Raw genomic sequence first — 13,470 nt, 5'->3', positions numbered from 1 at the left:
CAGAACGCGGTCTCTCGCTGTGCGGAGGCGGCGGCAATGTGTGGAATCGCTTTGATCGTTTCGGGCATTCGCCTTGATTTATCTTCTCTACATGTAGACGCCAGACCCCTGTCTCCTTCTTCAGTTCACGAGCAAGTGAGTGTTCTTCATTTCGTCATTTTCGTCTCATTCGCTTATAGTTTAGATTTATTGTTGTGGCGCGAATTCCAATTGAGCGCATAACACTTTCTTCGTGGTTTTGGATTGATTTTCGTCTCGTTTTCTTTGCTCCAGCTCGAGTTTTCAATTGATGATCTTAAAGCAGTATTACGGAGAAGAGGGCCCGATAGCTTAGGCGGAGTGAAGGTTTCTCTTTCTTCAAAATCTTCTAATCCCAGTGAAGAACAGCAGTTGGAGTGTTTCATTGAGAGGGTTGATGATGGCGTTGCATTCCAAAATCAAAATGATCAATACGAGATGGAAAATGGCCGCTTTTGTTCTGAAAATGGATGTATTCTCCAATCAGAGAACGGTTGCAGTAATCCCATCTCTGGTACGGGGCTTTATTTACTTGGGGCCACGTTACAACTTAGAGGGGTTAACCCTATTGTTCAGCCGCTGATGGATGCTTCCCGCAATATTCTTGTTTACAATGGTAAACTGTTTGCAGAAAATTTTCATACTCAAGTTTGATATTCGGATTTTGTTTTCTATTTCATTTGCTTAGTATATTGATCACTGTTCAGTAATGACGCTACCTGAAAACTGCTTCTTTTATACTGATCATTTTCTTTTTTCTGGGTTCATAAAGTGTTCTTATAAGTTATATCTTGTATAGATTCAAACTATTATAGAAGGAAGTATATTAAATTTGTTTTGTATCATTTTTATTTTCCGAAGGTGAAATATTTGGAGGACTACATGTTGAGTGTCATGAAAACGATGCCGAAAGTCTTATGCTAGCACTTCGGAATTGTTGCTCATGTAATTTTAGTTTAGATATGAACGCATGTGAAGATGAATGTAAGAGAGAAAGAACTATTGTAGATACTCTTTCAAAGATCCAAGGGCCATGGTCAATCATCTACTGGCAGGTAACTCTTAGCGGTAAGTTTCTATGTTATGCTTATTGACCTTTGCCTACCGTTTAACCTTGTGCTTTCTTGTTATTAACTTATAACTAATCATGTCTAGGATAGCGCAAAAACTTTGTGGTTTGGTCGGGATGCCTTTGGTAGGCGAAGTCTTCTTGTTCACTGGCCAACAGTGGAGGATTCTCGGTTTCTGTTGTCGTCTGTATCACCAGCTTCTTCCATGTTTCAAGACTCAGGTATACTGTGCTTGTTAACACTTCACACATCTGTTAAAGCTTTTGTTGTCAGTATATTGTTTATTAACGATCTTTTGTGCTTATGATACATTAATAGCAGGGCTTGAAGTTGACAGTGGTACTTGTCAAGTGAGCTTCTGGGAAGAACTACCATGTGGGATTTACAGCGTCTCTTTTGATGCTCAGAAAACTGATGGTTGCGTGGTTGGTGAAGTCAGAAGGCATGAATGGACCAATGAGTCACTGAAAGAGCTTGTTGAGTGGAAAAGAACTCGTATTGAACCTGAACATGGAGACATCTCCACTCCATATCACAAGGATTGTTTGTCACAACATGAAAGCCATTCAACATGTTTACATAACTTGCAATCAGCGTTGGGTATGTATTTTTGCTCTTCACTGTGGTGCTATAGCTTAGAAACCAAAGTTCAAATTCTTATGGTAGTTTGTCTGCTGACAGTTCCTCCTTGTCAATGAAAAATGAAAAATCTATTTTTCATGAAGAATTTGATTTCCTGACGATCTCTGATTTTTCTTTCATCAAATGAATAGGGAATTTCCAAGCTCCTGTCTCAACACCTGCAGAGATTCTACTGGATGCTCTGAGGAAGTCTCTTGTCCGGCGGACTTCATTTTATACAATTTTCCAGGTTCAATATTTTTTTTCTTTTTGTGTGGCTCATCTATTGGTTTTTATTAAGTTAGCTGTTCTGATCACGTACTTTGAAGATTTTGTTTTACCTTGAAATCCTCTCTTTTGCACTTGAACTTTTAAATAATTTTATTAAAGGCTTCGGTGATAGTATGATTTTATGTAACATTGGAATTGTTTTTCTTCTCTTATATTTAGTTGTGGAATCATCACAGATTAAGAGGTTATGCACGCATTTTGTAGTTCATAACACGTCCTTTTCTTATAGAATTTATAATATCAATTGGACATTCTATATGGTGGCAAAGAGTCACTTTTTGGAAAAATTCTGAAATAAAGAAATTTATTCTGAATGCATAGGCTACGACATCTGCTTCCAGAAAAGCAGAACTTGGTCCAGTGGCCATTCTTTTTTCTGGTGGGTTGGATTCTATGATTCTAGCAGCATTACTGGACGAATGTCTCGACCCCTGTTGTAAGTGTTTTTGAAATTCACATGAAAATATATTTTCAATTTCTACGCTTTCTTTTTTTTTTCTTTGAAAAGGAAACGGATCTCATTTACTATAAATTCGATCTCTAGGCTTTGAGGATTGATATTAAGCACAACAGTGATGTCGATCATATTGTATAAGTAAACATGATGAGTGGGCTGGAATTTTCAATAAAGTGATGTTACTTTAATTTCCTAGTCCCAGTTTATAGGTTAATTGGTCTCCATCTTCTGTACAGATGAGGTGGATCTTCTCAATGTCAGCTTTGATGGATGTTCTGCACCTGACCGAATCTCTGCGAAGGCTGGTGTTAAGGAACTGAGTAGAATTGCCCCTCTAAGAAGGCATTATATCATTGAGCTCTATCTTAAGTCTTGCATTGACCTTTTTGGTTATCAATTCTTTTAGTGACGAACATTTGGTTTTTTATTTTATTTTCTTTAATGAAAAAAAGCATGGAGTAGTGAAAATATAATACACTGAATTTGTTGTGTGGCTAATTTGAGTCGGGTGATGTCATGAAGTAATAAAAGAAAAATGCATGCTATTCTCTTTAGAATAGGTCTGTATTATCAAAAGTTATTCCATTGTCATATTTTCCTTTTAGTTACCGTGCTTGCAATATCTCCTAAGAAGTATCTTGGAACCAATATTTCAGTGAAAAAAAGTTGAAAATCAAATGAGTCTAAACATAAATGATATTTTCTCTGTAGTCAGTGATTCTTTTGAGTTAAGACCAGGAGCTTCTTTCAGTTGAAATTTAAATAGTCTATTATGTACTAGGCTCTAAAGAACTACGATTTTTTAAAGGATAAAATTATATATATTTTGAAGTTTCATGGCCCTTTTATTTTTCTCGTGCCAACAGTTTCTTTCTTCTCTCAAGTGGAATGCATTAGTCTTTTTCTACCCTAACTTTTTTTTTTGTGTGTGTGTGTGTGTGTGTAAATTTAGGTGGAAGCTGGTTGAGATTGATGCTGATATGTCAGATTTGACCTCTGAAACCAAGCACGTCATGTCTCTAATAAATCCTGCAAACACATACATGGTACACTACTTATGTTGAGCATAATGTAGTTTAGTGTTTACAGACTTGATTTTTTCTTAGCATTCCGATAGAATTGTCTTGATGCGAGTATATTGCATAGAATCAACAACTCATTCCTATGCTCAAAGTAAAATGAGATTATGGCCAAACCTGTCGCATTCACCATTGTACAACTCAACTGATATGTACTATTACAAATAGACGAATTCAAGGGGTTTTGAACTCATGACCTCTTTAGTTGGTAGACATAACAGGCAGTAGGGTTACGTCATTGTTCTATTCTATGTTAACTTTTATTAATTGCAGGACCTAAATATTGGAATAGCTTTGTGGCTGGCCTCTGGTGGCAATGGTTGGATCTATGAATCAGTTGATGAGGATGAGAAGTTCCATCAACGTGTAAAATACAAGTCTGAGGCCAAGATTCTCCTTGTTGGTTCTGGTGCGGATGAGCAATGTGCTGGCTATGGCAGGCATCGAACAAAATATAGACAAGGGGGGTAAGATTGTAAGAGTGAACTATTCTAATTTCATACATGATATTTTCTGTTTCTAGGATTAGGGAACTCTTATTTATTTATTTATTTATTTATTTACAATTTCCATCGGAATGAAAATGAAGGATAATCCACCGTTCACTGCAAAACCTTTAGTTTTTCTAATCATTTGTTCTATTTGAATAGAAATGACACCATAAGAACTTGTATATTAGTATATTAGGGAGGGTATAGATTTCCGTAGGGATTCTTATCAGCTTATGTGTCATGCCCCCACCTGGAATGTGCCCCCCTTTATGTACCGAGTGAGGACATGACTTGGGCGAACCGTCGTTTTGAGGTGAAATACCAAAACACCTAGGTATTTCCTTAAACTTAACCTAAACCTTAGGTGTGATCATGCTGGTGAAAGCTTCTACCAACAGTCAATTTAAAAATTAGTAATCCTTTTATTAACAATCTTAGTACAACACCGCCCCTTTTGTTGTCTCAAAATGCCTACTCAAGCTTAATTTTGCTAACTTCAAAAGTTAATTACAAGAAACCCCTTTATTAGGACGAGGCTTTCACATTTTGCATAAGTCATTGGACACGAACATCTATCATTGAGTCTTTAAATTATTATTACTATCACTGTTATTATTTTAATTCTATAGTTCACATCCGTAAAGTTTGGTAAAATGTGAGGAAAAAAAAACTTTTTTTAATTAGTTTCCTGCATTGTTCCCTTCAGTTGGCATCTTTTAAATGAGGAAATGAAGTTGGATATCCAGAGAATCTGGAAGAGAAATCTAGGGAGAGATGACAGATGTATTGCAGATAATGGGAAGGAGGTATTTCATGGAGTGATAAGACAATGCTACTATATGCCTCAGCTCTTTCTCATTGAATCAAATTTCCACTCCTTTTTGTAGGCCAGATTTCCCTTTTTGGATGAAGACGTTATACGTACATTGCTAGCATTCCCTCTATGGGAGGTTACTGACCTTGAGAAACCTGCTGGAACCGGTGACAAGAAGATACTTAGGGAGGTTAGTGCTACTTATACCTCAATTAAATTTCTTTCTCGTTTTGATATTTTTCAGATTAGCAATATTGTACTGTTGAAAAGAGTTTTATCTGATAGCCCAATCTAGTCCCTTTGTAGATGGATTTTATTTACACTAAAAAAGAAAGGTCATTTAAGAAAGAAATCGACGCTTTGTCATCTTAGAATGAAAGTTTAGTGACACGAAGCATATTTAATTACATTGTGTGCCTCTATCTACTGTTCCTTAAATCCTCATCATCTTTTTGAAGGTTGCAAAATTACTTGGCCTGCACGAAGCAGGGGTTCTACCTAAAAGAGCAATACAGGTATGCATCTTCCCTTTTACCAGACTACCAACTCCGTTAAACAGTTGTAAATAAGAATGTCAGATATCTGATTACTTGGTCTGCAAGTGAAAACCCTGTCGTATGTAATTCGACTTGAAGCCAAGTGGTTTTATATCATACTAGATCAATTCTACAGTGATGGATCCATCGAAAATTTAGCTTGCTTATAATCCTAATGCACATTTGATCATCAGTTTGGCTCAAGGATTGCAAGGGAATCAAATCGCAAGAACTTTGGAAGCAACCGGGCTGCTAATCAGGCCAACGCCGGAAGTGTGAAGTTCAACAAACAATCTGTACTCCAGTGATACCCTATCTAGGCTTGCCCTCTGACTCAAGGCAGTATAATACAAGAGTTTTTTCTTTTCCTATATAGAATAAGCTGAAGAGAGCCCGCTTTGGTAAACAATAAGAAAAAAGAAATGGGCGATTTAGGGTTGGCTCTTAAGTTAATTTGTCACCTTTAATTTTGAAAATTTTGGCTTCTTTTAATAGGCAGTATACCTGAGGGTATATCATTGGATGTAAGCTATTTCAAGTAGTGTTGGATTTTGAGTAGAACTAACCCTTAGCGTAGTCATACTCAGTTAAATGTTTATTGTAGAAGAACAATTTATTGTGGAAGAAGGGATGAATATTTCTAAGTGTTCTTTTCATTCATCTTCATTGTATGATATATCTTTAGCATAACTTGGAAATCATATGTTTGATTCTACAAAAAATTATTTTCTTCAAATATTTCGACAGCTACATATTGTTGGCTATTTCACATCCAATTTTAATTTTCTAATTAAACAATATATTTTTATCTTTAATATTTGATTTGATATTATAGAGGCATATTTAAATATATCTAAATAAACTAAAATAATTATCCAATATAGCAAACTTTTAGATTTTATTAATTTAAGTATCAATGGACTTTCATTAGTTTCTATCAATAAAATTTAAAAATTTTCAGCTATATTTTAAGTGATTTTTTCATTTACAATAATTTTCAACCATATATTTATAGTTAAATTATTTAAGAGAAATTAGGTTAAATGAGAAAACTAATATTTTGTTATGTTTACTAAATCTTTAATATAAATCTATAACATTGTACAAAAATATTAGTCGTAACAAAAGAAAAGTGGTGTGTTTAGATTATTAATGTTGTGTTTAGATTACATTTTTTTTTAATATTTAGAAGTGCTTAATTTAGAAAATAAATTATGTTGAAATAAATAAAAAAATTTAGAAGTCAGTCGACAATATATTTTTAAGCGTATTTTAAACGATTTTCAAGAAAAAAGTTTAAACAAAAAAAGAAATGTTTTATAAAAATGAATATATTAAATGTCCAAATTGTCCTTTCCTTAAAAACCCCTAAAACCCATAAACGCCTTCCAGCCGCAGCAACACCATCGGACGGTGAAAACGTGGCCTCCATTGAAGACGGCGGCGACGACTAGGACGGAAGCTATTCTCTTAATTATTCTAATCTTTGTTTTGCTTTCTTTCACCGTCTTTCCTTAACACTGTTAAGCGACCCAAAGCACGGCGGACTCTGTATCCCATTGAAGGTACTCCAACTCTTTTACCATCTGAACTTCATCTGATTTGTAAACCTGACATTTTGATTGGTTTGGTAGGTTATTGCCACTTCTAATCTAGTTGCTTTCGTTGAAAAACTGTAGAAATTCAGTAGCGGTAAGCAGCTGCTCGGTGTTAAGTAAATTTTCGGCAGTACGTGGAACTAGAGCAACGACAATGGAATGAATAGGATCCGGTTTCAACGTGTACTTGGCTGTTTTGCTCACTTTGTTCTGGTTCTGAGAAGAATTACACTTCTGAGTTCGGATTTAGAGGTTGATTCTTAGTGCTTTCACATGGAGGATCAGAGTTCTGTGAGTGGTAATTGTGGTAATGGTAGCGAGAATAAGTGGAGAGCTGAGGAAGCCATTGCTGGAAACTCCGAGGCCCTTAAAGCATTGAGAGAGCTGATCGTGTTCCCGCTACTATTCTCACAGGAAGCTAAAAAAATCGGTCTGAAAGTAAGATAATTTCTCTCTCTTTCTCTTCCATCGTTTCTATGTATCAATTCTCGAGTTGGTTAATGATTGTTATGTGACCCGATTTCTGGTTAGTTTAATCGTGGGTTTTTATCATGATGCTTAACAGTGGCCTCGTGGCTTGCTTTTATACGGTCCCCCCGGCACTGGCAAGGTACGATTTTGGTTGAAAATTTTGAATTCATTTTGGGAAACTTTCCCTGATGACTTGTTTTTGTGCTCAGCTGTTTCAAGCTCCTTTTCGTATTGCATATAAAGCTTTTCTTTCTTTACTGAATTTCAATGGGAATTTAAAATGTTTAAACTTGGAAGGTCAGCTTTTCAATTTTAAATCAGCTTATTTCAGCCTGTGAAGCTCCCAGAGTAACAGAATGTGTACTTCGAAACCAAACTATTACCACCCTGTTTCCTCTCCAAGAGATGTCCGGACTGGGCTGTAGGCCAATATATTAGTTCTGGATGTTGTCAGTTGTGTGTGTATATATATATTTATAGTTATAGTAGTTGAAAGTAAGACAGTTCTTTTAAAACTTATTTACTTTTACTTATTATTATCGTTATTATTGTGTAGACATTCTATTCATTTTGCTTTAAGTGTTCATTTTAGATGCATAAGTTTTAAGCTTGAGGAATAAACTTTTTTCATTGCCAGACAAGTTTAGTACGTGCAATTGTTCAGGAATCCGGTGCACATTTAACCACTATCAGGTTCTGCTGCATTTTTCCTTTGTGAACTTTGTAGGATAGGGAATCATCAAAGTACTCAAATTGATGATAATTAAGTAACTTTTTTTTATGATTAAATTTGTTAAATTCTGGTATTACTGTTTTCCAGTATCTTTCCCGTGAACTTTTTTTTTAGTCACCATGGTTTCATTTTCGATACATTACGCAGTCCTCATTCAGTTCACAGAGCACATGCCGGAGAAAGTGAAAAAGTTCTGCGCGAGGCCTTCACCAAGGCATCATCTCTTGCAATATCCGGAAAGCCATCAGTTATCTTTATAGATGAAATTGATGCACTTTGTCCTCCTCGAGATTCGAGGTAATAAACCGATTACACTATTGTAACTCTGAAACAAAGTTGTGCTTTATTTTAGAATAGGAATAAAATCCCAGCTAAATTATAAGAATACTCTTGAACTTTGCTATTTGTTTTAAAAATACCCCTTTTTCTCACCGGTTGTAATATTACCTTCAATCTTTCATAAATATGTAAGAACTATCGTTAGACTAGAAATCCATTACAATGTTGAATGAAAATTAGGACCTAGAAAAAGACATTGGGAGATGATTACTATTCCAGATCACCACCATACATGTTCCAAGTCCAAATTTCCATTCAAAATTGCAATGGGTTTCAACATAGTTTTGAAATGTTTATCTAAAGTCTAGAGTAATGTTGCAAGTTTTAAAATATCTAGGGCCCTATTTTAAAGTAAAGGGCAAGTTCAAGCTACTTTTGTATTTTAGCCTAAAATCTGTTAGCAGATTTATTGTTGCTATCTGCTCTAGAAGAAGAGAGGTAATGGGAAAATGTAGGACAGGCTACTCAAATATAAGTTGAGTGTAACTGACAACGAAACCCGTCTAAGCAAGTTGCTTGAAAGGGTTGATTTCTTGGGGGTATATCTTATCCTTTGAATAATGAAGCTCTTTTAATTTTCTTTTATTATTATTATTATTATAACCGAATTACATGGAAAAGGAATTTGGGGTGGGGTGGGGGTTGGAAGTATCCTCATTGTAATTGAAGCCAGATTTACTAAAAACCTCTCCAACTGGTAACTATAAAAAAAATTGAGTAACTACACTAAAGAATTTAAAAGCAAATTGCTGGAAGATTCAAAAGAATATAAACCAGCGAATTCATCCCAGTGTCCCTTGAGCGATCTAATGTTGCTTCCACACCATCAAGAGCGTAGTCTTTCTTTCTTCTTTGTTCCCCCTTTTAGTTTTTACTCTATATTGACTTTTCTAGGATAACGTTTACCTAGTTTAAAGGACCCGATATCTTCTTGACTATCAGACATACTTCACAGATTATCAATTTATTTTATTTTTTCTTTTAGGGGAAGAAGGTTTCAGGGGATAATCTCAAACTATTATTGATTACTATCTACACATATCTACACATTCAGTTGGGGGAAGTTCTTTTTGTTGATTACTTTTCTTCTGTTATGTTCAAATTCTCAGGAGAGAGCAAAATGTTCGTATAACCACTCAACTTTCTATACTGATGGACTCCAATAAGCAATCAGCATCTGGTAGACCACACGTTGTTGTAGTTGCATCAACTAACAGGTAGTTTATCTTCAATTGTTCTACTAGAAATTCTATAATTGTTAAAATATTCTCTTTAACTTCCTACCTAAGATTTAATATCCTACAAGTTTCCTTGGCTCTTAAATGTTGTAGGGTCGTATTGTCCCGTGAGATTAGTTGAAGTGTGCATAATTGGTCTAGACACTTATGGATATAAAAAAAATTGTTTTACTTCTATCGAACTTTAGTTTTGTTGCCTATTATTAATTACCTTTTAAATTTTAATTAGTTGTACATGGAGTTCGCTAAACTTCGACATATAAGGTGCTATATATTCCATGGAAGTATAGAATAGTTAATTTATTCAAGTGATTGTGTTAATTTTTCTGACCTTGGCGCTGGTGAGAGAAATTATATTATGGATAGCAATATGCAAAAAGTCCTTGGTGTTTTTTCTGTCTTGTACGATAATAAGCTGTTGGGCTAATGTGTTCAAGATTTATCTCTCTGTCTCAACTTGTGCTGTCTCATTACGTTACATGGGTAAAATTTTACAACAGCACTGTTGGTTTTTGACCGACTGTTTAGTGTAAAAATAATTGTACCTAACTGGTTCATCTTTTTTTGTTCTTTTTTCCTTTTATTTGTCAGTTTTTCGCTCACTGTCTAAAATATTTGATATTGACTTTTTGTTAAAGAGTGGATGCCGTTGACCCTGCACTTAGAAGGTCAGGGCGTTTTGATGCTGAAATAGAAGTAACAGCACCAACTGAGGATGAAAGATATCAAATTCTTAGGGTAAGTGATATCTTGGCTATGCTCATCTTGCGAGGTTATTTATTCACTTAAACCTGTGAGTCTGACATATCATCATTTTGGTCCAGTGTGTTTTTACGTTACTAGTATATGCGTTGATGGAAAAACATTATCAGCGGTTGTAATGGCTTTTACATTTAGATTTAACCATGTCCAGCTGTACACAAGGAAGGTTCAATTGAATCCAGAAGTTGATTTACGAGCAATAGCTGCATCTTGCAATGGGTTTGTAGGAGCTGACTTGGAGGCTTTGTGTCGTGAGGCTGCAATGGCTGCATTGCAAAGGTGCTCAGGTACGAATGAGAATGCTATTCTCTGTATGACAACAGAAGACTGGAAGCATGCAAGATCTATCGTTGGCCCAAGTATGACTAGAGGCATAACTGTGGAAGTTCCGAATGTGACTTGGGATGATATTGGAGGACTTAAAGATTTAAAAGTATGTATGCCGCGATTCTTTTCTAGCTGATTTTCATGCTACATTAATTACAACTTTCTATTTATTATAAACAGAAAAAGCTACAACAATCAGTCGAGTGGCCTATCAAACACGCCGCTTCTTTCTCAAAGTTGGGTATATCGCCTGCACGAGGGATTCTTTTGTACGGGCCTCCAGGTTGCTCAAAAACAACCCTAGCTAAAGCAGCTGCGAATGCTGCTCAAGCATCCTTTTTCTCACTTAGGTATTTTCCCCAAATTCTGTGGATAGGCCTCCAGTTTCTCATCAGAAAGCTCTTACTGTTGTGTGTGTGTGTTCTTCTTTCAATAGCATGATACCAGTCTTAACAATAAAGATATAAGAAAGTGTAGAATTCTAAATATTGAGTGACAGTGACTTGTCAAGCAATATCATTATTGCCACTGAAGAAGGATGAACATGGACAAGACACAAAACAAACACAGTGACACCTAGGGATGCTCATTGGTCTACATTTTGGTTCGTCTTCGTTAGTTTTTTGTCTGATTGGCTCTAACAATTGGTTTGTGAAAATGGACAACTAAACCAAAGATGTTGAATGGACAGAATAAACTTTTACCAAATAGTTGGTTACATTGACTTGAAATTCTTAAATTTAAAAGGGCTTGGGGCTGGGACCTCAGAGAAAAACACATCATGTAGTCATTGCCTTACTAATAGCTATATTTGGACTTCAATTCACTGAATAATTTTTCTAGTATTTTGTTCAAATAGGAGGATGTACCAACTCTGTGATTGATAAGACCTGGAATCTTCCAGAAATAGCCAACTCGTTATTTTATCCTTTGATTATTAGGCAATCAGCTCTGGTGTCAAGTTTATGTTTCTGAACTCAGACGTGAGAATAAAATATCTAACTGCAAGCAAACCATTATATTTTTCTAATGTAATATTGAACTGCTCACTTTAAGATCTCGTCTTGGATTTTTAACACAAGAGCCTTGTGTGTTTGTATGAAATTCTTAGTTGAAGTAGTACTTTATTGAAATGCATGCCTTGGGTTCATGTACTGTTGATCAGCGGTGCAGAGATGTATTCTATGTATGTTGGTGAGGGAGAGGCCCTACTGCGCAATACTTTTCGAAGAGCTCGTCTTGCTGCACCAAGCATAATATTTTTTGATGAGGCTGATGTTGTTGCTGCCAAGAGGTTAGTACCTAGCACTGTGAATTTTTAAGTTTTTGTAGTGTTAGGTACAAGTGATTCCAGATTCAGATAGGGCCTGATATATATTTTTTATTCCTGTTCCTACTAATCTTAATTCTTCCATTATTTCATGTGATAAATTTTATTTTATTACTCTAACATTAGAGGCGGGAGTTCAAGCGGGAACACCACCGTAGGGGAGAGGCTTCTTTCTACATTATTAACTGAAATGGATGGTCTTGAAGAAGCAAAAGTGAGTGTGATATCCATAATCACCCTTTCTATTATTGGCTCTTTCAATTGAAGGTGCATCTCTTTTCCAATTTTCTTTTGAGTCGAGTTTCAATTTTGCAGGGAATACTAGTTTTAGCTGCTACAAACCGTCCTCATGCCATTGACGCCGCACTTATGCGACCAGGGCGCTTTGACTTGGTGAGACATCCATTTTCTCATTTCATATGGTATTAACAAGTATTTCTTCCATGGCAAGAAGGCAAAGATTTCTTTGGTTTATCCAAACTCACCTGCCTTGATTTTACATCTCAAATATGGATACTAACAATCTTAGCTAGTCCTATTGACATTCCTATATCTAATAAACTCGTAGGTGCTCTATGTCCCTCCACCAGATTTAGATGCTCGTTATGAGATACTACGTGTCCATACTCGTCCAATGACAATCGGAAGTGATGTCGACCTCAAAAAAATAGCAGAGGATACAGAGCTGTTCACCGGGGCCGAACTCGAAGGCCTGTGTAGGGAAGCCGGAATGGTTGCTTTAAGAGAAGACATAACTGCTAGTGTTGTGTGTGGTCGCCATTTCCAAACGGTAAAGGATGCTTTGAAACCAGCTTTAACCTTGGAAGATATTGCTGTATACTCCACTTTTATGAAGACCCGTTCTGCTCTGCCTTCACAACATGCCGATTTAAGTTCAAAGAATAAGATTAAGAGTGAAAGAAATTTGTTTGGTCCTGTTTCTTTGGTTAAACTTGGTTTAGTTGGCTGTTTCTTCCTTGTTCTTGCCAAGTACTTTCTCTCAAAAGAACATCAAGTTGAGCATGAATTGATGACTACCTAGATTCCTTTTATCTATAAATTTTAGTTAAAAACCTTCCCATTTTGTACTAAATAGTTTCTTCACATATTTAAACTTTTTTGTTTATTTAGTTTTTGGTATAATAAGAATAAGATAACAAATACCAAATACCAAATGTAGTCGAATTATACTCGTCTTGGATGACTTATAAATTTATGATATATCAAACAAAATCGAACATCGAAAAACCTATCAAATACAATTTAGAGATTTATAGGACTATTTAATGCAATCA

The 13,470-nt window shown here is 35.6% G+C and overlaps 2 protein-coding genes across 5 annotated transcripts; both read left to right on the top strand.

Moving 5' to 3' along the window:
* Positions 1-4: 4 nt before the first annotated feature.
* On the top strand, positions 5-6,037 carry LOC103489187 (uncharacterized). 4 transcript variants are annotated; one of them, XM_008448222.3, is made up of 14 exons: positions 5-135; positions 274-634; positions 880-1,073; positions 1,174-1,309; positions 1,407-1,688; positions 1,862-1,959; positions 2,322-2,436; positions 2,694-2,799; positions 3,410-3,503; positions 3,810-4,003; positions 4,734-4,833; positions 4,915-5,031; positions 5,300-5,356; positions 5,572-6,037. In XM_008448222.3, the coding sequence occupies exons 1-14, from the start codon at positions 37-39 to the stop codon at positions 5,683-5,685; spliced, it is 2,067 nt and encodes a 688-aa protein (XP_008446444.2). In that variant the 5' UTR covers positions 5-36; the 3' UTR covers positions 5,686-6,037. The 4 variants fall into 4 exon arrangements, 2 of the variants coding, with proteins under 2 accessions (XP_008446444.2, XP_008446445.2); XM_008448223.3 differs by having other exon boundaries at positions 7-135; positions 1,410-1,688; XR_007824393.1 differs by lacking the exon at positions 5,572-6,037 and having other exon boundaries at positions 7-135; positions 4,920-5,031.
* A 704-nt stretch (positions 6,038-6,741) lies between these two features.
* Positions 6,742-13,268, top strand: LOC103489188 (cell division control protein 48 homolog B). The gene is made up of 13 exons (XM_008448225.3): positions 6,742-6,942; positions 7,057-7,413; positions 7,541-7,585; positions 8,084-8,139; positions 8,327-8,476; positions 9,628-9,735; positions 10,395-10,494; positions 10,670-10,951; positions 11,026-11,195; positions 12,011-12,139; positions 12,302-12,389; positions 12,491-12,568; positions 12,744-13,268. Exons 2-13 carry the CDS (start codon positions 7,249-7,251, stop codon positions 13,215-13,217), a joined length of 1,845 nt encoding a protein of 614 aa, XP_008446447.1. The 5' UTR covers positions 6,742-6,942; positions 7,057-7,248; the 3' UTR covers positions 13,218-13,268.
* The last annotated feature ends 202 nt before the right edge of the window (positions 13,269-13,470 follow it).

The sequence above is a fragment of the Cucumis melo genome, chromosome 10 (assembly GCF_025177605.1).
Source record: "Cucumis melo cultivar AY chromosome 10, USDA_Cmelo_AY_1.0, whole genome shotgun sequence".
Lineage (NCBI taxonomy): Eukaryota > Viridiplantae > Streptophyta > Magnoliopsida > Cucurbitales > Cucurbitaceae > Cucumis > Cucumis melo.
The sequence above is the reverse complement of the archived record's forward strand: the minus strand, read 5'-3'. Positions and strand labels throughout refer to the sequence as shown.

What these genes read in the sequence shown, in the direction of transcription:
- LOC103489188 (XM_008448225.3), top strand. Translation starts at nt 7,249, where the DNA reads ATGGAGGATCAGAGTTCTGTGAGTGGTAATTGTGGTAATGGTAGCGAG. An exon ending in GATGTTGTTGCTGCCAAGAG is followed by an intron (nt 12,140 to 12,301) that starts GTTAGTACCTAG and finishes CTCTAACATTAG; the next exon opens with AGGCGGGAGTTCAAGCGGGA. An exon ending in GACCAGGGCGCTTTGACTTG is followed by an intron (nt 12,569 to 12,743) that starts GTGAGACATCCA and finishes ATAAACTCGTAG; the next exon opens with GTGCTCTATGTCCCTCCACC.
- LOC103489187 (XM_008448222.3), top strand. Translation starts at nt 37, where the DNA reads ATGTGTGGAATCGCTTTGATCGTTTCGGGCATTCGCCTTGATTTATCT. An exon ending in CGAATGTCTCGACCCCTGTT is followed by an intron (nt 2,437 to 2,693) that starts GTAAGTGTTTTT and finishes TCTTCTGTACAG; the next exon opens with ATGAGGTGGATCTTCTCAAT. An exon ending in ATCCTGCAAACACATACATG is followed by an intron (nt 3,504 to 3,809) that starts GTACACTACTTA and finishes TATTAATTGCAG; the next exon opens with GACCTAAATATTGGAATAGC.